The sequence below is a fragment of the Hyperoodon ampullatus genome (assembly GCF_949752795.1).
Source record: "Hyperoodon ampullatus genome assembly, chromosome: 11".
In the NCBI taxonomy this organism is placed as follows: domain Eukaryota; kingdom Metazoa; phylum Chordata; class Mammalia; order Artiodactyla; family Ziphiidae; genus Hyperoodon; species Hyperoodon ampullatus.
In genome coordinates, this window is record NC_136924.1 from 6,091,339 (window position 1) to 6,117,702 (window position 26,364).

The following is a 26,364-nucleotide window of genomic DNA, read 5'->3' on the forward strand; positions in this document are numbered from 1 at the left end:
ATGCCAGTGTAAGAAAATGTTCTTCCATTTGACTAAATATAACTCTTTCTCTTTCAATATTTTTGAGAGGGAAATACACTGATAGTTTAATTAATAATTCCTTAGCTAAATTTTAACTCCTAAAATCTAACACTGTATTATTCAAACTGATCCTGTAAAATGTTGACTTCTCTCCATCTGAGTTGTTAGGAACGGTTTTACTGAAAAAGCATTAACGTTGCTTATTGGTATACGGCCTTTGACTCATTTATGCCATGTCCTAAAAGAGGCATTAAAAACACAGAGAGATTTTCTATTTAATTCAGAGACTGTAAATGGTCTTAGAACATAATGTCTTCCCTCTTATTCATTTATTCAATAAAGATATTTAACTGTCCCTTTAAAATGGCTTTCAGCTGAAGTAACAAGTTGTGAGTTGTTTGAAGTATCTGCACATCCAGCTGCTTGGTAAGAATTAACCCTTTTGAATCTAGGCTTGCATCCAAATCATCCAGAATATTTCCAAAAAGATTCAGAATCAGACCTCTGACTCTGCCCAACAATGCCACTAAATTAATTCACTCTGCATTCTCTGGGATGGCCTTTCAAGGCAAATCATGAACTTGCATTAGAATATTTGCTTTGTGTCTAATCTTCACTCCTAGGGATGACAGTTCTTAACGTTTAACACTCGCCATCCTTCCCACCCTGATGCTAAACTGGGAGGAATGAGAACGGAATGTTCTAACCTCATCCGTACCACAGGTGGTTATTCAAGGGAAAAAACATATTTCATGGCCTTTTGCTAGATAAACTTGCTTTACAAACAAGGCAAAATCTTCTGAAGGATGATATGGAATAGCTTTTCTCCAAAAAGAGTTCATGACTTTATTCCCTCTGCTCTAAGAAAATTCATGTCCTACATTGCTAGTGATCTGATGCAAATCATGAGATTAACTCACTACAATTATTCCAGCTGGTCATTTCTGTCAAGTTCTATTCAATCCGGAGCAGCACCGGTTAGAGTGTTTCTGATGAGAAGCTTGGGGAAAGGGTTATTGGGTAAATGGGCTGTTCTCACCAAGTCCCATTTGCCATCCTTTTAGTGATTGATAGTCATCCTTAATGAAGATTATAAAAAGAGAAGCTGCTTTAAAATGGAGAGTCAAAAAGTTTCCACGAAGAAATGATATAGAGCTGAGCTTAATTACAGAGATATAGGGTAGGGGCATGAAGAGGTGGCATTTCAGGCATGTGTCCCCAAAGAGGGATGAAACACAGTGTTTTCAAGGTGCTGAAAGGGCTGGAGCAGCAGGGGGAGTATCCTGAGAGATGAAACTGAAGAGGTAGGTATGAGCCAGATCATTCAGGGTCTGTTAGTCTAGTTAAGAAATGTGAACATTAAACTTACAGTATAATTACTGGATTGAAAACCATGTAAGGAGTTATATCATGTTTTAATCATCCTTCCTTGTACAATGTATAGAGTCTAAAGCTGATCAAGTGTCTGAATGTTAGATTAGGATGAATGTTCAAAGTCGCAGGGTTCCTATGATCACTGATATTAACTGTCTGACCACAGACCCATCACTTAGTCTCAGGTCCCTCAGCTTTAAAATGGAGGTAATGAAACCTCTCTCGCGGGGTGGCCATGAAAAATAAATGAGATAAAATACAGAGAGTGAAAAATAAAGTGCCTGCTAAGAATTTTTTTTTAATCGGAAAGAATATGCAGTACAGGCCTTGGATGTGGGCAAGAAGGGGCCGTGCCCTGGAACCCAGAGTTTAGAGACCCTACTGTGGTCCTCCTCTATCTACACGTCCAGGGGATGAAGAATCCTCAGGACCAACAGAACAGAACATGCTCCTCTAGGGGCTGCACCCAACTCTGCATTCTAGACCGGGCTCTGGGTACCTCAGATCCAATGTTCCCTGCCAAAATGATCTCAAGTATATTCACGAGGTCTTTGAAGACTTTCTTTCCCCCAAATATGACCGCCTGAAGGCAAGTGCCTACCCCATGGCTGAGGGATGGCTAAAGATTAGTTTTTGGGGACATGCAGGCTGGGGCGTTCCCATAGGTGTATGTGAAACTTCTTATGGTGTGTGTGGGAGTTTAGCGAGGAGAAAACGGGGGCCGTTTCCATTGCTGAACCCCAAGGAGTCTGAGAACTCTTGATTTAAAGCTGGATTTCCTGGTTATTATGTGTTAAGATATGAGAATAGAAACTACATATTTTAACAGTTTGTGTTTTAGTTTATAACATTTAACAATTTAGACATATGGTATATGGACTTGCCCTGCAAATGTTACAGGCAGGTATATATGTATCCTATTATTTATAAAATCCTGCATATCACACAAAATTCCATTTCATTTAAACTGCCTTAAGATGTATGGGTTGCCTATTTATGAAAATCACTTTAGGGTAACCATGAAATTCCATTATGCTCAGGAAGGCTGGAAAAGGCCAAGGGAAAAAAACAAGTTCAAAGAAAGGCAGTCCATCTAGTGACCTCATTCCTTCTCTACACAAGCAAAAACACCATCCAAATACCACTGTATGGTGTTTTGTGAAATTGTACATCTATATATGGAGGTGGAACGAAAAGAGGACATAAGAGCTGGTCTTGTTTAGAACTAACAAAAGGTTACTTCTCTCTTTGTGACATTCATTTGGACTCCCTACGTGTAGAGCCTTGAATTCAAACTAAGCGTTTCCAACCGAGTGAAGGGTGTCCATCTGCTCCAAATTCCTCTCACTGTCACTGCCATACAAATCATTTAGCAAGAAAACATACACTGTCTTATGCTATCTTTCCTACTACAAAAGATGTGAGTTAATTTAAACTTAACTTTTCAGGAATTTCTGTCTCCTCCTCCCAACCAAATGTGAGCTCTTTGAAGAACACACTGGGTTCTATAGTTTTCCGTATCCCCTCACTCTCTTCCCTAAGAGTTTGCTCAACAGATATTTATACCTCACTGACTGATGCGATCATTTAGCAAATATTTACTGGATTCTACCATGTGCCAGGCTCTGTGTCAAGCATGAGGGTACAGGATTGAATGGGACACTGGCTAAAAGATAAATGCCTGGCACATAATAGGCACTCAGTAAATGAGAGACTGAGCAGGTGAATAAATAAATGAATGGATGAATCAATGAGTGAATTCTGTACCACAGAACTAAGGAATAATACCAAGAAAAATGGAATAACCACTTAAGTTATATTAAACCCAAAGTCATCAGAGTGAAAGATGTCAGCCTGTAGAATATCTATGATTCAAGAAAATGGAAAATGTGGGGAAAATAAGAGCAGCCCTAACATTTATACCTCTGGGCCACCTCCGTGGCTATTTAGTGTGTGGCTCTGGAATCTTGCAAAGAATTAAACTGATCCATAGAAACCAAATATTCTATATAAAGAATTTGACTAACCCTAACACCCCAACTCTCACTTCTCCCAGATTTAGGGATGAAGAATCTTAGGTGATGTCAATTCCGTAGAAATCAGTATGTACAATAACATTATTGTGAGTTTTTACTGAGATCTGAAATACTGATAGGCTGTGATTGACTTTAATCACAAATTTGCTTCATAAAAAGCAGTAAAATCACCACAGAATTATATGACTCCTTGTCATTTTCTTATATGCAGTATAATATTGAAGTCATAGTTTATTTTTATTTTCTCCTTTCAATATTGTAAGAAAACCAGGTTACCAAGGTAGAAGTTGATCTCTCTTGCAAAGCTACGTATCTTCTTGACATGCAGAGCCCCAGCTGATTTCGAACAGAGTTTCACAGCTTTATAAAATAGAACCATATTTGGCCACCAATGAACCAAAATAAAATACCTCTCCAGAAGGATAAAGGAAATCAACATTTACATAAAGAAACTTAATAACAAGCCAACCACGGTGTTCAAAGTTTTGTGTCTTTTTAAAATAGGGCAAATGCATTATTCATACTGTAAAATCTCAAACCAAAGGTGGAAAGTGTGAGTTATCAGCAATATTCTGAGTCTTAAAAACCATTATCTCCTTTTTAGAAGAAAATGAAAGCCACTTTGTTCATCCTATTCCAGGTCGGCCTGCTTAACGATGTCACTTAAAGGCAGGAGGGGGACGGCAAGGAAAAAGAAACCTTCCTGAGATCATGAATTCATCTCCTTTCTCAAGCAGAGAAAGAAGCAGTGAGACATTTCCACGAAGAAAATGTAGGGGCCATTCCCCCACTCCCTAGGAGACAGACCCAGGCACTTGACAAGTTCTAGAAGGAATTCAAAGTGAGGACATGGAGAGAGATTCCTCCACTCCCTATGGAAACATTTCCAAATCTCTCCCTCCATTATCCTTAGACAGGCTCAGTCCATAAACTTTCTAGTATTTGGACTGCAAAATGTCTAGAAGACGCATAGATATTTTAAAGCAAGTACATGCAAGGAATAGGGAGTTAATGAGAGTGAAATCCATTCTGGCTGAATCAGTGTGAGAACTGGGTGAAGCTGAAGTAACCCCACCACAGAGCACTAACCCTGTTCAGTCATATTAAGTGTAAGAGCACCTCTATTCTCACATTGTTTTTGTTTTGAACTCAGGCTGAATTGCCTGGAAACCTTCTCTATATGGATAAGGAGTAGTATCCATTTATTGCCATATTGCATGTGCTTAAAAATCCCAGCAATGTTATCCAGTTACCAATGTTATCAAGTAGAAATGTCTGATAATTGTTTAAAAAAAAAAGGAGGAAAGAAAGAAAGGGAAAGAAAGAAAGAAAGGAAGAAAGTATCTTACTAGTGATCTTTCATCCGGCATAAATAAGAGGCTAAGCCCAAATGTCCAAAAAAAGAAAGAAAAAAGTCAAATTTGCTGTTTGCAATTTTGTTTGCTTTGCTGAATCCTTTGACTGTTTTTGTTTTTCCAATCAGCTCATACAAACAGTTTATACATGGTCCTTCCATGAAACTCTTTGTAGTCATCCAGAAAGAATCAAACATAATTACTACCGTTCCTAGTCTCATGTGTTTGCCCTTCCTAAAAGATTTTCCAAAGTTCAGGAAGAAGAGGGTTGAATTACAGATGAAGAATTTCACCTTCAATACTGAAAAGGAAAGATTTGGGTTTTGCAAACACAGTGAACCCCTTCCTCTACCAAGGGTGGAGCTCAAGCCCTCACACTGTTCTTTTACTTGCCCATAAACGCACCACATCTGGAAAATCTTTCTTGGCTGTAGTCCTACTCCATAGGTTTTGTTCATGCATTCCCACACTTTTAGTCAAGAGGCTGGCGGTCACGTACAGTCCACTTTGGCAACAACAAAAATGACTGTTGGAATTCAGTGGCTTCCTCCACCACGACCAAAAATGCTTTCCACTTAATTCATAACAATAGCATTTTGCGCTTATGTATTTGTCTCATCAAAGCACTCTGCCGCCATTAATGAGCTAAATCAGCCTTTGCTATTTTATAATGTCTCACTACAATGAGGTTGCTTTTCTCTGTGGCAGTCACTTATGTCATGTTGTTTTCTTCTAGCAAACACTGAACTTAAATAATGTAAATTCATTTTTCAATTGTGGGCTCAGAGGAAAATTTTCCCGGAATATATTTTTAATGCTGCATCCTTCCTATAACATTACAGGGAGCATTTTAAACTATAAAGACACATAAGTTCTTCAATGTAGTCTTCTCTAAGTACTTGTAAATTATTTATAAAGACCCCTGGCAAGTAAATATGTTGTAACTGCCAGTGATGGAAATGGAAATTGTCTGCTCTGTGAACCTTATTACTATTTATTTGTATACTGTTTAATGATTGGCTTACTGATGAAATACTCCGTCAGTGTACAAGAAAAAGCTGCAGTTGGCAAGGAAACTCTAAATCCTAAATCTGTCATGTTTTAACTCTGCTGTCTCTGCTACTGCTAGACCACTTTTTTTTTGTAATACTGATATGGCAGTTTAATTCAATGATAATTAGATTTATCTGTCTACTCTAAGACATATAAACATATACTTTTCTGCATTCTTCTAGGAAAAAAAGTAAGTTTCATGTCATGGACCACTTTTTACAAGTGCTTAATGGCTCATTCCTAGGAATTTGATCTCAAGTGGAAAGGAATGTCTCTCTGAAAATAAGTGTATGCACACTTTCAAGTTTAGACAGAGATGGAATCCTCAAGACCCTAGGTTGAGAAACTCTATAAACATTGGTTGGTTGCCTCCCAGCTTCTATTCCCAGCATTCTTGGTAAGGGCCTTCTAATTCCTGTTTGAGAAACTACCATATTCTTCTATTCTTAGCCTTGTACTTAGGCTAGAGTTGCACCTACCCCCAATTCCAAAGGTAGGATTCCTGGCACTCCTGATTGGTTTGGGGATGGGCACATGACCCAGGACTAAGCCAGCCTTAGCTCATCACATCGTCTTCAACACAGGGATTAATATAGGGTTGACATTTCATCTATGTTTGTCCAGTCAGAGTGAACTTGGGACTTTTCCTGGGAATTCTGATGTAGATTCTCTTTCCTTTGGACGGTATAGTGTGATGATATGAGACTTGAAGCTGGTACAGTCACCTATATCCTTAAGAGAAAAGCCTAGGGTATCTTGGGGAGGCCACCATGTGGAATTTGCAGAGGACTCTGTAGAGAACAGTAGAGACACAGGCAAACCTGGGACCTTGATATTGTTGACTCTGTATTAAATAGGGGGCAGATGGAACTGCTGTAACAAAGAGGCTCCAAAAGATAGAATTGCTATTTGAAATTCTTTATCTCCCTCATGTCCATAGGTGGGGGGGTGGGCAAGATTGGTAGGCAGTTTGGGGCTGTGAGGTCATTTAGGAACCCAAGATCTTCCTACCTTGTCGTCCAGTTCCCTGGAGTACTGACTTCATGTTGCAGGGTAAAAGCTGGTTCACTGCCCTCCCATATCATCCATGTTTCAGCTGCAAGAAAAAAGAAATGAAAAGTGGAGGGCGTGAAGCTTATTTTAAGGTAGGATTTACCAATTTTAGCTCTATTGATATTTTGGAGGTGATGATTCTTTACTGTTAAGAGCTGTCCTATACATTGTAGGATGTTTAGCAGAATCCCTGGCCTCTACCCACTTAAGGCCCATATCACTCCCTGAAGTTATGACAATCAAACATCTCCCCAGACATTGCAAAATGTCTGGGGGATGAAATAGCCCCTCCATTGAGAGCCACTGTTTTAAAGATATGCTATGGAGTTCACACACAACACTTCCATTCACTTCCAATAGCCAAAGTTACTTATTTGGCCATACTGAGTTGTAAGAGAGTCTGGGAGAAATATTTCTAGCTGGATGAAATGGTGCCCAGGTAAAACTTAGGAGTTTCATTGCTAAAGAAAAAGGAGGGGAGGGAATTCCCTGGCAGTCCAGCGGTTAGGACTCCACGCTCTCACTGCCGAGGGCCCGGGTTCAATCCCTGGTGGGGGAACTAACATCCCTCAAGCTGCACCGCCCAGCCAAAAACAATAAATAAATTTTATACATCTTTTAAAAATAAAAAGGAGGGAGAAAAGGATTTTAGGGGACAATTAGTCTTTGCCACACAGCCCTACTTCTGGACTTTTCCACCATATGTGGTGGACTGAAATGAGTCACTTGAAATTTGGGACCTTACTTGATAAAAGTGCTACTTTCCTCTTCCAACACGGTAAGTTGAAATTTACTGAGCATTATGCACGGAGTGGGGGGCGGGGGGCAGGAAGGTGAAAGGAATGATACCTAAAGTTACTCAGAAGCTGGGTACTGGCTCAGAAGGGATTGAACCAAACAGCTGAAATGAAGCTGTTTCATAACAAGTCTTTGGTTGAAATGGAAAGGCCATGGTTACAAGGGCCCACGGTCACTGTGGTAGTTAAGAAAAAGACAGTATAATTATGCAAAATTGTCAAGATGAAAACTGCAGGCATCTTGCATTATTCAGCTTTGAACTGCTGCTTTCTAGTTCTCGTCGTAAATACAAAAAGCCTTTAGTGGCCCCTTTATATCTCACACAAAAGGATCGTTGCTTACAGCCAGCTGTTTTGCAATTATATTTCTATGAAGTTGGCATAATTGGACATTAGAACTGCCTAAGGGAAGAAGTGGGTGACAATGTTCTTGGGTATTAGAGTGTGGAATAGTAATGGAAGGGCCCCCCTTGTGACAAGGAGGTAGTCTTCCCAGAGTTCATTCTGAAGCCAATAGTTCTGAATTCAAAACACATTTTCCCACAAGAATATTGTTTTTATGTTATTAGATAACCACAGAAGTCCTCCAATACCAGAAAAGAAAGAGATGTATGCTTTGCAATAGTACAAAAGAAAATGCTGCAGGGCAGAGAAAGGTTTGTCTGAAGGTTCTGACTGACAAAATCATCAGTAAAATCTTCAGGGAAGAGATGACTTTTAAACCACATTTACAATGGGAAAAGAAAGCATCTCAGGCTAAAGGACAGGCAGTTCAAAGATGGGGCATTCAGTTCTCTGTGAGGATGAGTAAGTATTGACCAGGAGTGGAGCACAGGGTTTGTGGAAATGAGATGAGGAAGTTAGGATGGGCTGTGAATGCTATGGTAGAGTTTGGAATTTTTTTTTTTTTTTTTTTTTTTTTTTGGTGGTATGCAGGCTTCTCACTGCTGTGGCCTCTCCCGTTGCGGAGCACAGGCTCCGGACGCGCAGGCTCAGCGGCCATGGCTCACGGGCCCAGCCGCTCCGCGGCATGTGGTATCTTCCCAGACCGGGGCACGAACCCGCGTCCCCTGCCTCGGCAGGCGGACTCGCAACCACTGCGCCACCAGGGAAGCCCTGGAATTTTTTTACGTTGGCAAGTCATGAAAGGCTTTTAATGAGGGAGCTAGTATGATGAAATGTCATTTTAGCAATTATAGGAAGACTAGTTTGACGTTGATGGCATGGTAGCAAGAGAGATTGGATTTCTGATCTTGAGATGTGGCAACAAGTTAGAGAGAACCAACAAGAGTGACAAGGTGAAGGGAAGTTGGTAGGATGTGGTGGCTCACTCTTCATGGGAGGTGGAAAAGGAGGAATCAAAGATGGCCCCAAATCAGGCTGGACTCATGACACAAGAACAGGCCAACAGGGGAGGTAATGAGCTCAGTAGGTTTCTGTCCTAAGGATAAAAGAGCTGAGGGAGTTATAGTTATGGCCTTATAGTACAGCTTGTGGGCTGCACTTACGTTTCTGCAAAGCTCACCCAACATGGTGTACCTATAACTGAAGGAAAACAACTTACTGAATTTCATACTTAGTTCCAAAGTCTTCCTCCAAGGTTACTCTATATCCTTTTTTGGGAATGCATCTCTACATGCTGAAACTGTGCCAGGGACACCAGTGTTTGTGAAAACATTACATTCCAGTGCCAGACTCTGTGGCCAGAAGCTGTTTAACTGAGGTGGCAGTAATATTGAAATCATAAGGTTGTACTGCAGGGTGTCTGAGAAAAGTAGTGTAGAGAAAAATCCTATTAAATATGTGCTAAAATAATATCAAATGTGATTAAACTTGAGAGTCTTGGGGCAGATGACGGGAGAGGAGAAAATAAAGAAGTATCAGTAATGGTCAGAGAGAAAAAGAGGGGACCAAGGGAGACTTTAGTGGGAAGAGCGCTATCTTAGTCTGGAGATAGATAGATAGACAGACAGGTAGGGCTCTGCTATAACAGAATACCACAGACTGGGTGGCGTAAATAACAAACATTTATTTCTCACAGTTCTGGAGGCTGAAAGTCAGAGATCAGGGTAACAGCATGGTTGGGTTCTTAGGGAAGGCTCTCTTCCTCGTTTACAACTCTCCTCATTGTATCTTCACATGGCAGAGAGAAAGATCATCTCTCTTATGTCTCTTCTTATAAGACTCCACCCTCTTTTGATTGCCATGCCCAACCTCCCCATTTCCATCCCTTCCATAGACAAAGCCGTCAAATCAACCAAGCCTTTGTACAGCAAGGTGGATGGTAGAGAAGTCTGGAAAAGCAAGAAAACAGGGGCATATATGTGTCATCACTCTTCTTACTCCCTGACCAAAAGAGGATGGCGGATTCAGTGCATCCAGGGTAGATCAGATGGAGATGAGTGGGATGGGATGCAATGCCTAAAGGACTATGTGTAGGTGGTAGCTAGAGCTAAATAGTGGAGCATCAGGGCCAGATCAGACTACAAGGAATTGGTTGTGGGAAGAAATCCTTCAGAAAGGAAACTCCTACCACTTAATGTGAAAAATATATGTGAGAGGTCTTCCACTCAAAATTAATGCCTGAATAGGGACCAAATGAAAGAAAAAGATTGGCACCAGACCATCGTCGGTCCAACCCACGAATTATACTCAGAAGAGGCTGCCCAACGGGCAGAAAATGGCCCTTTCACCTTCAGAATTGCTCATAAGCTGGAGCTGAGCAAGTAATCCCCTAACCAGTCAAAGGCAGTCTACAGCCTCATCCCTGAATATGGCCACTGAGACCAAAGCATTCATTTGGCCACCAACCTAGGGTCCTCTGCACTCCTTTCACATGGCAAAGTCACTGCTCCCGAGCCTCCACTGCCTAGGAGGTGAGGTGTAATAAGTGACTTAGCAAATCATCTCACTGTAGCTTTAACGCAGTGATTTCCTATCCCTCGCTCTGGATTGGAAAGAGTGGAAAAAAAGAAAGGAGGAGTTCTGAGGCTAGATGGAAGCAGAAGGAAGAAACCAGACCATAAATTTTTTTCATGATAGAAAGGAATTAACAGAAAGAGCGAGGAGGTATAGATACTACCTCTCTCCAGCAACCAATAGGCATTACTATATTCCCAACAACGGCAATAAATCTCAAAGCCGAGGGCCTCCTTTTCTGTTTCCTCATTTTGAGCAGCATCAAGAAAGTAGATCCTGCATCCATAATATGCCCAAGTATATCCACACTAGCTGGCCTCAATATCTGGAAAGAAATCTCCATAAATCATAGTTTTGACTCACACTATCCTAGAGCCTCAGTAATAAGACTCCACTTAGAACTCTCCAGATTAACTTTTCAGCTCTGTGTAATCTGATGTCTTGACTTCAGGAACAAGAGGAAACTATACAGGATGCTGAGTTAGTTTCCCACCTCACACCTCAAGACCACTTATACAGGTAGAAATGAAAGAAACCCTTCCCTTCTCTTTCATACCATACATGATTAAATGCTTCATTAATGAACCAGTTGCTTAGCATGGGTTTGCTTCTTTCCAGAAGTAAACCTGACACTTGGGGCAGCTTGGCTTATTCCTGCAGCCAATGGAATGACTTCTTCCCATTTGCTAATGGTGGGCACCAGTTCTGCAACGTGAGTTGGGGGAGAGTCTGACACATAGATGCTGACTTAGAGCTCAGCCCTTTCATGACACAATAATAAACATTGATCATTAATAACAGTATGTTCCGGGCACATTTTGAAGCACCTTCCCTGTAGAAACTCAATTTAATCTTCACAACTCTCTGAGCAAGGTGTTATCATTCTCACCACTTTAAGGTGAAGGAACTATGGCACAGAGAGCTTAAATAACTTGCCCAAACCACACAGCTAGCAGTACAGCTGAGATTGAAGTTAATCTGGCTCCAGAGTCTATATTTATAAACACTATGCGAAATTATTTCTTCAATGTATCACAAAGAGCAGTAGGTTCAGAGTCATAGGACCTTGGTTTGAGTTCTTGGGAAAAAAATTAGCCTTTCCAAGCCCCAGTTCCCTCACTGGGATTGTTGTAAGGATTAAAGGAGATGATATAATTTATATATATATACCTAACATATATGTATATGATCTTAAAGTACTCTACAAACATAAAGGAACATTATTATATTAAACCTTGTAATGGATCTTACTGTAAAAATTATTCTCAGCTAAGATTTCATCCATTTTTACTAATTTTACCATGGATCCTGAAATATCTGTACGTAACTGTTATCTTCTGGTTGCATGCTCTGTGTTAACTTTTTTTAATTAAAAAATACTTTTTTGAAGGATTTTGTTTTGAGGAACAATGTAATAATTTTTAGAATATTGGAAAAAAATATCAATTTTTTTCCAAAAGATTGTTTTCTAGACCTATTTAAACTTGACTTTCATCATCAAACCTTGCTAGATAAACAATAGAATTATCCCTTCAGCTTTGGTTGTTGTATTAGTTTTTTGCTGCTGCCATGATAAACAATCAAAAACTTAATTTCTAAAACAATACATATTTATTATCTTATATTCTATAGACGTCTTACACAGGTGTCACTGGGCTAAAATCAAGGTGTCGGAAGGGTCGCGTTCTTCCTGGAGGATCCAGGCGAGAATCCTTTTCCAACTTTTAGAGGCCTACTGCATTCTGTGGCAGTGTAGCCATCTTAAAAGCCAGTAGTGTAGCTTGTTTCTTACCCTTCTTCTATTGTCACATCTCTTTCTGACCACAGTCAGGAAAGGTTCTCTGTTTTTAAGGACCCATGTGATTAGATTTTGCCCTCTTAGGTAATCCCCTCATCTCAAGATACTTAACCTTAATTACATTTGCAAAGTCCCTTTTGCTATATAAGGTAACATATTCACAAATTCCGAGGGTTAAGATGTGGACATCTTTTGAGAGAGCTGTTTTTCTGCCTTCCATAATTGTGAACGTTAGGGACAAAAAAAATGTATATTAAAGAGGCTTGTCAACATATAAAAGTTTGAGGGTGGTGACTTCATTACAGTGTCCTAAAATACCACCAAGTCATAACAGCTATTATGACAGAAAGGAGATGAAGTTCAGTTAGGCTGACTTCAGACAAAAAGAGAGCCGACAAATGGTGAGTGAAGGTAGCAGTGCCACAGTGACAACAAAACCAAATGATAGACCTGAAAATCATCCAAAATGAGGCAATGAATCTGCACTCTTTGTACCTGTAGTTTATTATTGGGAATAAAGAACCTTCTTTCTGATGCCAGTCCATCATTTTCCAGAATTGAAAAGTTACACTCATATACTATTAGAGACTAGACAGACATCGGAAAAGAGCCCTTCCTTTCTACCACAGTTTGAAAAGCAAAAAGACGCTAACCTTTTTTAAGATAAATTAAACAAATAAAAGAAGCAAACTGTCCCAAGTCTTGCACCTGTTTCAGTGGCAACAGGGATTATCTAAATGGTGTTGAAGAAGCGTTGTCAGTATTTAGATGATGAAAGGTTCCATGAGTGCTTGTTTTGGGGACAGAATAAAGCAGTGCAGCCATAGAGGTACGGAGTCCCTGAGGACAGTAGCCCAACTTTGTAGCTTGCATATTTCCCCATGCTATTTACATGTTTACAAAAACCTAACAGATGTTTGAATGCCATGCATGGTGTCCAGCAGTTGTACTCAGGAAAAGCAACAACATTAGGGAGTCTCATTACAGCCTATTTATCATTTCCGTAAAATTATGTCTTATTATGCAATGATCAGGATTTCTAAGCCACTAAGAAACTCTGAATTGACAAGGATTTGCTTTGTGGAACAGCCCCTAAAACAGAACAAATTTAATTATACAGGGTCTTAATCTGCAGGAGAGGTGATCCTTACTATAAAAAACGTGTGTGTACTTAAAGCATGATGGGTATCTCATAGTTAGGTGGGTATGTTTCCATTTAGAAGACTCAGCCATAGTTAGGGAGACAGGAGCCAGGTCTAGATCCCCAAAGAAGTTACTAATGAACTAATCAAGGGATTAGGGCCATCTCCAAAGGGATCAGAATTCAGGGCAAGACTTCAACCAGAGGACACTTAGGAAATCAAGCCAATCAAAGAGTAGATGAAAATGGAGAAGACTGGAGAAAATGGAGATACAATGTAAGACTTTGGATGGCTGAACCAAGAAGATGCTCAAATGTGACCACCTTGGGTACATAACCTATCAGGCTTAGACAGTCAAGACTTATCCAGGCACAAAAGCTGAAAAAGAGTAAGACATCTGACAACCTGTAGAGTGGGAGAAAATATTTGCAAACCATATATTGGATAAGGGGTTAATATCCAAAATATATAAGAAACTCATACATCTCAATAGCAAAAAATAAAAATAAAAATTTAAAAATCCATTAAAAATGAGCAGAAGTTATGAATGATATTTTTACAGAGAAGATACATAAATGGCCAACAGGTACCTGAAAAGATGTTCCAATATCACTAATAATCAGGGAAATACAAATCAAAGCCATAATCAGATATCACCTCAAACCTACTAGAATGGCTATTATCAACAAGACAAGAGATAACAAGTGCTTGCAAGATGTGGAGAACAGGGAACACTCATGCACTGTTGGTGGGAACATAAGTTGGTGCAGCCAGTATGGAAAACAGTATGGAGGTTCCTCAAAAAAATTAAAAGTAGAGATACTATATAATCCAGCAGTTCCACTCCTGGGTATGCATCAGAAGTAAATGAAATCACTCTCTCAAAAAGATATCTGCATTCCCCTGTGCCCACTGCAGCATTATTCACAATTGCCAAGACATGGAAACAACCTAAGTGTTCATCAACAGATAAATGGATAATGAAAGTGTGGTATATATAAAATAGATTATTATTCAGCCACCAAAAAAGAAAGAAATCTGCCATTTTTGACATCACGGATGGACCTTGAGGGTGTTATACTAAGTGAAATAAGTCAGACAGAGAAAGACAAATACTGCATTATCTCTCTTATATGTGGATGTAGACTCTATTAAAAAGCCAAACTCATAGAAAAAGAGAGTAGAATAGTGGTTGCCAGGGGCTGAGTGAGGGAACTGAGGAGACATTGATCAAGGGATACAAACTTCTAGTTATAAGATGAATAAGTTCTGGGGATCTAACGTACAGCATGGTGACAATGCTGTGTTGTATACTTGAAAGTTGCTACGAGGGTAGAGCTTAAATGTTCTCACCACACACACAAAACTACTATAATTATGTGCGGTGATAAATGTGTTAACTAACCTTGTTGCGGTCACCACCTCACATACATATGTATATCAAATCATCACATTGTACATCTTAAACTTACACAACGTTACATGTCAATTATATCTCAGTAAAAATGGGGAGGAAAAGAAAAGAATAAGCTCTAAGTGACTGTCGGTCTTGGTTATGATTAAAACGGGACTTTTGCCTGTAAAGTAAGTTGCTTTGGTACCTGTATGAGGATGGATCTGCAAAGGCAAAGACTAACTCTGTCCATCCATAGCAGCCCCATACCTGCTCCTCCTCCAGCCCCCGTCCCCTCTTGTAAGTATCATGAAATGATAGAATATCTCTGAATCATGGTCAGACGTGGCAGATTCTGCTTTTGAAGGTGGGAGGTGAGCAGTGTTACCTCTGTGACCTCACTGCCTACCTCTCCCCACCTTGCCTTCTTGTTCCGTAGACGCACAGAAGGACAAGCACCTTAGGGCTCTGCATGTGCTGCTCCTTCTGACGGGTTCAAGCTTCCACCACATCTACCAATGACTCACTCCTTCCTGTAATTCGGTGTTTAGCTCAAACCTGGCCTCCTCAGTGAGAACCTTGTTGATCAGTTTTTCTAAATTACCTTGTTCTCCCCCAGGCATTGATCACATCACATCAGAGTTCATGTTGAAATCTGAAATTATCTTGTTGGGTTTTTAATTTGCTTGCTCAAATGGCAGATGCACAAGGAATTTTCTTGTCATATACTGTGTTAAATGAATAAACAGATAGTCACCATGCTTCTCTTGCAAAACCCTGTGCCTTAGTTAAGTTGATGAAGTTTCAACACATGAACACAGGAGCCATAAACATATATTTGTGAGTATTTAGTATTTGGGTATTTTGTCAGTCCAAGGAGCAACTGGAGACTTGACCATCTTTGAAAAAAGTGCAAGGGGCTGGGATGGAGGGCCCAGAGAACTTCATAAGCAAACAAGGTCTCTGAACCAAAAATCAGAGTTGCCTGTGAACAGCAAGATGGATTATCAGTAAAAAGGGCCTTTTCCCCCCTTCATTTGCAATTATTTACAGTGCATTTTTTTTTTTTTTTTTTTTTTTTTTTTTTTTGCGGTATGTGGGCCTCTCACTGTTGTGGCCTCTCCCGTTGCGGAGCACAGGCTCCGGACGCGCCGGCTCAACGGCCATGGCTCACGGGCCCAGCCGCTCCGCGGCATGTGGGATCCTCCCAGACCGGGGCACGAACCCGCGTCCCCTGCATCGGCAGGCGGACTCTCAACCACTGCGCCACCAGGGAAGCCCAGTGCATTTTTTTAACTGATCAACTATGTAGTTGATAGACTTGGTTTCTCATCACTTGGTCTGGCTTTTAAAGATATTCTTCATTTTGATGAATATCTTCATTACGAGCCCCCTGACTGGATGTAACATTAAAAACAAAAACCCCAAACAACACATATTCAAGTAATGTGGGCTTTGGGGCTGTGGGAAGAAGACAGGACTAAGAATAAGGAGACCCAGATTATGAGGCCAGCCCTCAACAAGTTCCTCTGATTCAGTCAACAAGAATTGTATACTGCCAGGTACTGTTTAGTAAATTCAGTTAGTGAATATGACAGACAAAGTTTCTGTCCTTCAGGAGTTATGTTCTACCAGGGGATAGCAAGAGGGAGATAAAAACCACCTTTGCTGGTCTGCAGTTTTATCTTCTAAAAGTACAATACGTGGGCATTAAACTAGATTATCTGTAAAGTTTCTCCCAGCTCTACACATTCTGAAAGAAAGGAAAGTGATTTTGGAAGGCTTGGCAGTGGTTATTTTAGGGGAGTAAAGTCATGGATGATTTAAAATTTCTTCCTCTTTTTGTTTATCCTTGCTTCCTGATATTTTTTCTATAATAAACATGTATTACATGTCCGATGGAAAAATGTTGAAGAAAACAGTAGATTTTACTATCAAACCTGGGTACTGGTTCTTAATAACCTAAGGGAGGTCATTCATCTGTTAGTAATGAGAATCGTCTTTCCCCTCCAGTGACTTACTTATTACTTTACCTTTACCTAACGAGGCTTTGAGGAAACTGCTAAGGGAATCTGTCTGCTCCTTTTCTCATTACCTCTGTGTGTGCTACCAGCTTATTCTCTTCTCCCTGAATCCTTGAAGCTCTTCTCTACCTAGAAATGTTCTGGCACAGATCCTGGTTATCTCTCTTTCTCTCTGTCTCACACACACACACACACACGCACACACACACACTCACACACGCGCGTGCGTGCGTGCGCACACACACTCACACGCGCGCACGCACACACTCACACACGCACACTCAGACATGTGGCCTCTTGTCACCCTTCAATATTCACATCTTACTTTAAATGTTACCTCTGCAGAAAGGCCTCACGTGAGTGATCTAAGTATAAGAATTCCATTCTTCCCTTAGACTCGCCATGCCTCTGGGGGTCTCTATCATACATCTCTCTGCTCTTTCCTTCCAGAGCACTCTTCTCAACTTAGAATTTCATATGTATTTCTTTTCTTTACAAGCGTATTGTCTATTTCCCCCACAAGTCTGAAGTTCCATCCTGAAAACAGGGATGGTCTGATCTGTTCACAGCTATACTCCTAGGGCTTCACTAATATTGTTTGAGCAAATGAATAAATGAAAGAATGAAACGTCTCCTTTGTCCTCTCTCTGTCAAGAGTTTTAATTCCCATGCAGTGGTATACTGAAGCCAGTTCTTTGCCAGCTCACAAGAGCCAATTGTTAAATTTTCAGGAATTTAGTGAGCCAATTGTTAAACTGTTAGCTTGAAATCAGCCATGCTGAGAGTATTTGTACCATGGACATTAGCAAATGCTACATGTCAAGACTATTATTTCCCAAAAAGCTGAGTTGCCAGCACACCAATCCTCTCATCTCCTAAATCCAACTATAAATATTGAGATATCATGGCAAAAAAACATGGCCCATAGGTTACTTAAAATCTTTCAATAAAAAAACGCTTGGGGCTTCCCTGGTGGCGCAGTGGTTGAGAGTCTGCCTGCCGATGCAGGGGACACGGGTTCATGCCCCGGTCCGGGAGGATCCCACATGCCGCGGAGCAGCTGGGCCTGTGAGCCATGGCCGCTGAGCCTGCGCATCCGGAGCCTGTGCTCCACAACGGGAGAGGCCACAGCAGTGAGAGGCCCACGTACAGCAAAAAAAAAAAAAAAAAAAAAAACGCTTGAAATTAAAAAAAAAATACCAGCTACATGCTACACAATTATTTTTTCCTGTCAGGAATACTTGGACTTTTTATAAGATAAATTATAATATAAAAATATGTCTCTGATTTCCTAAAGTTTTTGTTTCTATTTTTCAGATCCTTATGTGAAGATTCATCTGATGCAGAATGGCAAGAGGCTGAAGAAGAAAAAGACAACGATTAAAAAGAACACACTTAACCCCTACTACAATGAGTCATTCAGCTTTGAAGTACCCTTCGAGCAAATCCAGGTAATGTCAAACATATTTTTTCTTCCCATTCAATGTCATTTCTTCAGGTCACATAAATTAAACACACAGATCTTGTGAATTATCAGTGCATATGCCTCCATTAGAACTGCTATTCTTATTCCGTGCACATTTAATGCTCAAACTACATCAAGAGGGAAATGATAAAATATACAGCACAGGATGTGCTGATTCATCAGCCAAAAACAGCTGTCATTCTGCTGAGCAGAAATAAAGTAGGAAAAAGAACACCGACAGAACCACTCAACTAATTCAAACAGTACATCCACAAAGGTTAAAGGTCAAGAGAAAATAAGCGTTCACTCTCTACTCCCAGGCCACAATATGTAATTCTCATTATCAACTCTTTGTAGCAAAAAATAAAAAAGTAGTGATAAAGGAAATATTTTGGTTGATGCTAAATATGCAGCATCTTTAATCTTTCACTATTAAAAAATAATTAACAGTAGAAAAATTAGGCTAAGTTGTATTTTTCATTGTTTAAATTCAGCTTCCTGTTTCTGAGTTGGAATGGATGGTTATTTTTGTAAAGACAGAACCTTAATTTGCTAGATAATATCTGTTATGATAGGAATTATCCTATTAAAAGACCTTGTGGTTAACATGTTCAAAATAGGATGCTACATGTAGACACAGTGATAGCATATGATCTTATTATTTAGTCATTCTTAAATATTTTTAGGTTTTCTTACTTCATATTCATAGTTAGGCTATTGGATCCAAAGTTCGCATCCATTAATTATGGGCTATTCTTGCTAATGTGTTTTTTTAAAATATTTATTTATTTATGGCTGCGTTGGGTCTTCGTTGCTGTGCGTGGGCTTTCTCCAGTTGCCGAGAGCGGGGGCTACTCTTCCTTGCGGTGCTCGGGCTTCTCACTGCAGTGGCTTCTCTTTTTGCGGAGCACGGGCTTCAGTAGTTGTGGCTGGCAGACTTAGTTGCCCCGCGGCATGTGGGTATTTCCTGGACCAGGGCTCGAAACAATGTCCCCTGCATTGGCAGGCGGATTTCCATTGGCAGGCAGAGTCCCAACCACTGCGCTACCAGGGAAGCCCTATTCTTGCTAATCTTTAATGGGTATCAGAGAGTCAAATTTCTTAAAGCAACACTATTTTTACACTTTATAAAAAAATTGATGTGGGTCTATCTTTTCAGTCCTATAGAAGTTTGCTCATGACTTGAAGGAGAGATGAAGGGTAGGCATCAAAACTACAGCTTGGAACCTTCTAATGGTCCAGAATAACAAAATGCAGCAAATATTCTTTGGTTGCATATTTTTGTTTTTAACCTAGTCTTAAAATACAGTACCTTAGGAATGAATCACACCTTTATTCCATGAAGAAAGCTAATATAATAGCTATATTTATTGTGTATTTATTTTGTACCTAGGCCCAGGGTAAGCACTTTACCTGCATAATCTCATTTAATCCTTAAAATAACCTTATAAGCAAGGTACCATTATTACCCCAGTTTTATATACATATAAGGAAACTGAGGCTTAGAATTCTCTCATATATAAAATAGGAATAATAACAGAATGCATGTCAAAGTGAGACTATGCATGTAAAAGCATTTGGAACGGTGCTGAGCACATACAAACACCCAGAAATGGTTCCCATCATTCTTACTCACGATGCTAATGTTGTCTTTTATTCAAATTAACATTTTATGTATTAGAAAATGAATCTAACAATAAGATTAAAACAATATGTAGGGGCTTCCCTGGTGGCACAGTGGTTGAGAGTCCGCCTGCCGATGCAGGGGACATGGGTTCGTGCCCCGGTCTGGGAAGATCCCACATGCCGCGAAGCAGCTGGGCCCGTGAGCCGTGGCCGCTGAGCCTGCGCGTCCGGAGCCTGTGCTCTGCAACGGGAGAGGCCACAACAGTGAGAGGCCCGCGTACCGCAAAAAAAAAAAAAAACCAATGTGTAAATCAGCACTATCCAACAGAACTCTGTAAGGATGGAAATGTCGTCGGTATTGTCCAATAGGGTAGCCACCAGCCATAGGTAGGTCATGAGCACCTCAGCCACTAGTGTAAACAAGGAACTTTAATTTTAATTTATTTAAGTTTAAACAGCTACATGTGGCTAGTAGCTACTGTATAATATAAGGCAGTTTTTTAAATCATCAGTAATCCCACCATCCTCACATTAGTTCATGGTTTTTATATAACCTTTCTTATATACATTTTCACATGGCAGCCGATTGTACATACTTATTTACTTTCAATAGCTGTTATATAAGTAAATGACATTGTAGAAGACACTGATTCCCTGTCCCCAGTCACTTGTTTACTAGCCTGAACCAGTGAGCTCACTGCTTTGGACCCACTGGCAACCTAAGACATCCAATTTCTCCAACAATTTATTTTGCAATATTTATTCAGTGAACTCGTTTTTGAGTTCTGAGACATTATTCCTATGGAAACTAACACCTCCTGGCATTTTGTGTTTTAATTCCACAAAACAATATGAGGCAGGACATTGAGATGAAAAATCCTTTGTAAATCTTCTCCTTTGAGCTACAATTCTATACCTTTAAAAAAAGAAATACATGTCCGTTTTCAACTATAAATTCCAGCAAATGCAAATATACTGAAAATGAAGCACATTAAAAACAAGATGTATGCTGGGTTTCTGGGGCAGGCTTTCAGAGAAGATAACATTTTGTCAGAACAGAGAGAACCTCAGCCCAATACAGAGTCCACGAGGCATGGAAATAATGAGCATGCCTTTGACTGCATCCCTTCCTCACCGCTCCTAAAGTCAATTTGTTCTTTTCTTTCTTCTTTTCCCCAATAGGCTGCTATCCTAGTCTTTGCATTTCCCTAGAGAAAATAATTGAGCATTTAACATGCTATAATAGGGGCTTAGGTTTTATTTACCCTGAGGTTATACGATTGTCTGTCTTTCTATCTGTCTCTATCCATATGAAATACATTGAGAGAAGCAAAATATGCTGATTTCCAAAAGCATATGAAAAGGTTGCAAACCACCCCCCACCAAAAAATGTATAGACTACATATGCAGCTGAAAACATTAACCCAAGGCCTTTATAAGGATATTTTGTCTTGATTGCTACTAATCAATACATTCCTAGGTGAAGGAATCAAAATTCACTCTAACTATTCACTCCAACCTCCAAAATCCTTGTCACTTTTGTGCATGACGACCCTACTGTCCCTGTCCCTCATTCCTTGCAATACGACTGCATCCAGATGAATTCGCTTGGGAAAGGTGCTCAGAACCAAGGTGATTCTGTTCTTGGTTTCGAATGCCATCCAGTGAGTACGTAATTCCCTTGATAATGGAATCAATCCAAGGCTGCACAAGGAAAGGTGGACATTTGTTTCCTTTACTGCCCGTGTGTTGCATTTGACATTCCAAATTCCACCTTCAGAAGTGATCATTTCCTCTGATCTGAAGCTGTATGTTGGTGACATCTCTCAGCACATTCGTCAATAATGCAGTCCTCAGAGTACAAAGCCCAGTAAAGGGCTACAACTGGGCAGGATCTTCATCTGGCCCTGGCTTCCATCGTTACATTTTCTGCTTCTTTTGACTCTGGCCACCAAATGCTACACGTTCTACTTTATTCTAAATTTTTCCTTTATCTTTTCCCTTGGTTTCTAGATTGGAGCCATTGCCTATTTTGACTAAGCAAATTCATTACTTAGGAAGAACTAAAACATACTTTTAAAAAGTGTTTCTTTCGTGTCAAAATGGTATGGGTTTGCTTTCTCCAGTTCAAATAAGTAAGGCATTAAATAAACCCTCACAACCTAATGGAATCACTGGAGTAAATCTTGGTTGGCCTAAAGGGTTATTCCATTTGATGTCAATGCTGGATACACAGTTACTTAATAAATGCTTATTGAGAGAATTTATGAATGAGAAAAATTATCTTTAGTTAATTACTACTTTTTAAAGACTTTCACTCTGTTGTCACACTTTAAACTCACAATAATCATGTGATTAGCTGAAATTCTATATTAGTTTTATGTAAAACTATGCTGGCTCTTCCCACCTGAAATAGGATTGCAATACATGGTTGCTTTGAAAATTGTAACCAAAAAAAAAAAAAAAAGTGATCTGAGTACGAATGCCAGAAATTTTGCTGATGAAACAATGGAAACAACTGGATTTAAAGGTGAATACAGGGGACTTCCCTGGTGGTCCAGTGGTTAAGACTTTGCCTTCCAATGCAGGAGGTGCGGGTTCGATCCCTGGTCGGGGAGCTACAATCCCACATGCCTCGTGGCCAAAAAACCAAAACAGAAGCAATACTGTAACAAATTCAATAAAGACTTTAAAAAAAAATGAATACAAGTTGACATGGGCAGCCAGGCATGGTATTTTATAACATGGACTCCAGAAACCAAACCACTCATTTCTTATATGACTTCAGGCACGTGATTTAACTTCTCTGAGCTGCAGCATCTTATCTCTATCATGTCAATGTTAACAGGATCTATTGTAACCGAGTAGTTCCATGAAAGACTTAGAATTGTGCCAAAATTAACGTTTACTGAGTATTTTGAAGATGCTGAAGAAGATGATGATGATGTAATAATGGCAGGGACTGGACTCGGGTTTTCATGTTCAGGTCATTTTCCTCCTTGTCCTGGTGTTTGGACATTGGGTCTTCTTCTTTCCAACTGCTTTGATCTCAAGGAAGCTTGGTAGCAGGGCTTTCTCTCTAGAGCCGGATGATTCACGTTTATTTTGTGTCCTCTTTCAGAAAGTGCAAGTGGTGGTCACTGTTTTGGACTATGACAAGATCGGGAAGAACGATGCCATCGGCAAAGTCTTCGTGGGCTACAACAGCACCGGGGCGGAGCTGCGGCACTGGTCAGACATGCTGGCCAACCCCCGGCGACCCATCGCCCAGTGGCACACCCTACAGGTAGAGGAGGAAGTGGACGCCATGCTGGCCGTCAAGAAGTAAAGGGAAGAAGAAGCCTTTCTGCATTGGCCCACATAGTGCTCTTTAGCCAGTATCTGTAAATACCTCAGTAATATGGGTCCTTTCATTTTTCCAGCCATGCACTCCTAACACAATTCAGTGGTACTTCAAATCCTGTTTTAATTTGCACAGATTTAAACGTAGAGAGCCCCTAAGCCCTTCGTCATACCACTGCCCTCCAAATCTACTCTTCTTTTAAGCAATATGATGTGTAGATAGAGCATGACTGAAATTATTTATTGTATCACACCGTTGTATATACCAGTATGCTAAAGATTTATTTCTAGTTTGTGTATTTGTATGTTGTAAGCGTTTCCTAATCTGTGTATATCTAGATGTTTTTAATAAGATGTTCTATTTTAAACTATGTAAATTGACTGAGACATAGGAGAGCTGATAATATATTATATGGTAAATATAGTATAGTCTGCATTCCAGCAAAAATATCAACGTGTAAGGCACTAGTACAGTGAAACTGACATCTTAAAGGACAACTTAAACCTGAGCTTTCTATTGAATCATATGAGCACCAAGATACGCTGACACCACCTATTTGGTGGATGAATCCAATTTTGGAGAATTTCTTCACAGGCAAATTAGCATGATCTGAGCAGCATCCAGCCTGACCTCCAGGAAGTATAGCCACAAACCAGAATAGCATCTGTCTGTATATATCTACAGAGTTCAAGTCATGCTTCACTCTTACATTCGAGGAAGCAACTGAACAGGGGTCAATGATTTCACATTACTGCATACAGAGTAATGACATGATGGTGTTCCGTGTGTGTGTGTGTGTGTGTGTGTACGCATGCATTTGTTTGGGGATGGGGTGGGTGGGAAAGAAGCTGAGGAGAGAAGAAGTCAGCATTTCTGAAATACTGCCTGACGATTTAAAAAGAAAAAAGTAGCTCTCTGTTAACACCTTTATACAAAATGTGCATCCTGTGAATTCTGTTCCAGATTTCATACCTACCATAACTTCAGAAGGTGTGCACATCAGACTTTGTAACAAAATATTTTATGATACAAAACCAGATTAGAAGGAATGCAGAATATTTTTAACACAGCAATCTGTGCTTATGACGCAAAATTACTTTGTGGTAGGCAGACAGTATTGTAATGCCATCAAAAGAGGAAAAAATAAAACAATTAGCCATAGTTCTGAATGCACTTCCATTAAGCCAAAACAGACAGCTAGTGATCTTTTTATATGCTCTTTTTACGTAAATAAGTTTTAATTTGTCCTTTAAAAAAAGGTGAAACAAAACCAAGAACAAGTTCTAGAAAACTGAAGCAACCTCTTATGTATACTAGATGCTTGATTTAGGAGGAGTTTTTAAATGTTTTCAGTGTTATTATGTAGTAAATGGCACTATTACAAAGCTACTAGTCATTCCATAGGAGTCTTAAAGGACTGCTCTGTGTAACACTGTGACTGCCCTGTGTGCTTAGACACGTAATGTAGTTTCCTCAGTGGACAGCACTCAATCTATTCCGTAGTGATCTTGTAACGATACTGCCATCCCCTCCTACTGCACTGCCCAAGGTGTGTGTAGCACAAACCGTTCTCATTACAAAGGACCAATTCAGCACTGAAAAGCTATGCATAGGACAAGAAAGATACAAAGCATGGGGTGGAACACACAGCATTTTGTCAAGCACTGTGCAATATTCCATATTTTTCCCCACTGTGTTAGACCACCACTTTGCCGAAAGGCAGCCCATGATCTCACACTGCATGTAGCCTTTTCTCCCACTCATCTCTGTGACCCTTTTCACTCGCAGGCCACAGAGAGTAGTGATGCTCTGAAGTGAAAGTTTTGTCTCCAAAAATACCAAAACAAAATGAAGGAAAACTAAGCATTAGCCTCACGTTCAGACTTTCAGATATCGCACCATGGCTTTTACAACTGCAAAGAGGATTCAGAAAGGGCTGATGGGGAGCTTCAGATATGGGGTTGGCTGTTTCCTGATAAAACTACAATTCCTGTCTGTTCTTTCCTCATCAAAGAAGAGACAAGCCCTTTGGCCTTTCAGCCCAGTCGTAGCAAACTCCTTAGAACTGGGATAGACCTGGAGGACAAAGGGAGAATACCATCTCCCTCTTCCATGGATGGTCCATACTTTTTTCAAAAGGTAGATAATAGAAAATGCACAAGTCACGATGTGAGATTAAATACCAGTTTGAACAGGAGATTCAAATGAGACTCCTTCCAACTTAAAAGATCAGACCCTACCAAAGAGAGGGTGTTGATTGACTTTTAAAAATTCCTTGAATACCAGAAACTGACATTTGATTTCACCATATTTCAATTTTAAGTTGTTCGCGCTGAAACAAACATTTTGAAACAAGCAGGTTCGAGCTGCCGAATACACATCATTTCTTGCATTAAAGCACGATGAATGCATTCTCTTGCAACACTGCCAGACATGGGCTATTGTCACGATAGAATTAGTTGGTACTACGCCACCTGTCACAAGTCAGTGACCGAACCTGCTTTAAGACCAAGATTCATCCTCCAATAAGCCACATGTACCTTTCTGACAAAGCTGTGTAAAGTATTAGAATCTGATGCTCTAGAAAGATCCTAGTTGCCTTTGTGTATATTTACTGCCTGCTTGAGTGCTTCTCTGTGTGGGTTTTCTCTGTATCTTGTAGAAATGTTGGGGTGTTTTCTTCTGCCATATGGCTCGTGGCCCGCGAGTCAACTCCTTAGCTGTATTTTACCTTCATTTTTGATGAGGTAGTTTAAATTTTGTTTCGTGTAGTGAATTCCACAGGAGTTTTCTGATTGTTGTTAAAAATGACTTACCATATTACACAGATATTCAATAAAAATGTTTTATTTCCTGTTGATGTTGCTGCCTTTCCACCCTTTTTCTTACCTGACTCTGGTGGGGAGTCCACGGCCTATTGACTTTGGAGCCTGCTGGAAGCAGGGGCAGCTGAACAAAAGCTTGC

General features: G+C 40.1%; 1 protein-coding gene across 2 annotated transcripts in view; it reads left to right on the top strand.

The window, feature by feature from the left end:
* SYT1 (synaptotagmin 1) overlaps window positions 1-23,384 on the top strand; it is a gene marked incomplete at both ends in the record, with an annotated part of 529,961 nt that extends 506,577 nt beyond the window's left edge. For both annotated transcript variants that reach the window (XM_079715966.1, XM_079715965.1), the window contains 2 exons: window positions 18,283-18,416; window positions 23,178-23,384. In XM_079715966.1, coding sequence (XP_079572092.1) covers window positions 18,283-18,416; window positions 23,178-23,384 — 341 coding nt within the window. The remainder of the gene's footprint in view (window positions 1-18,282; window positions 18,417-23,177) is intronic.
* Window positions 23,385-26,364: the final 2,980 nt, after the last annotated feature.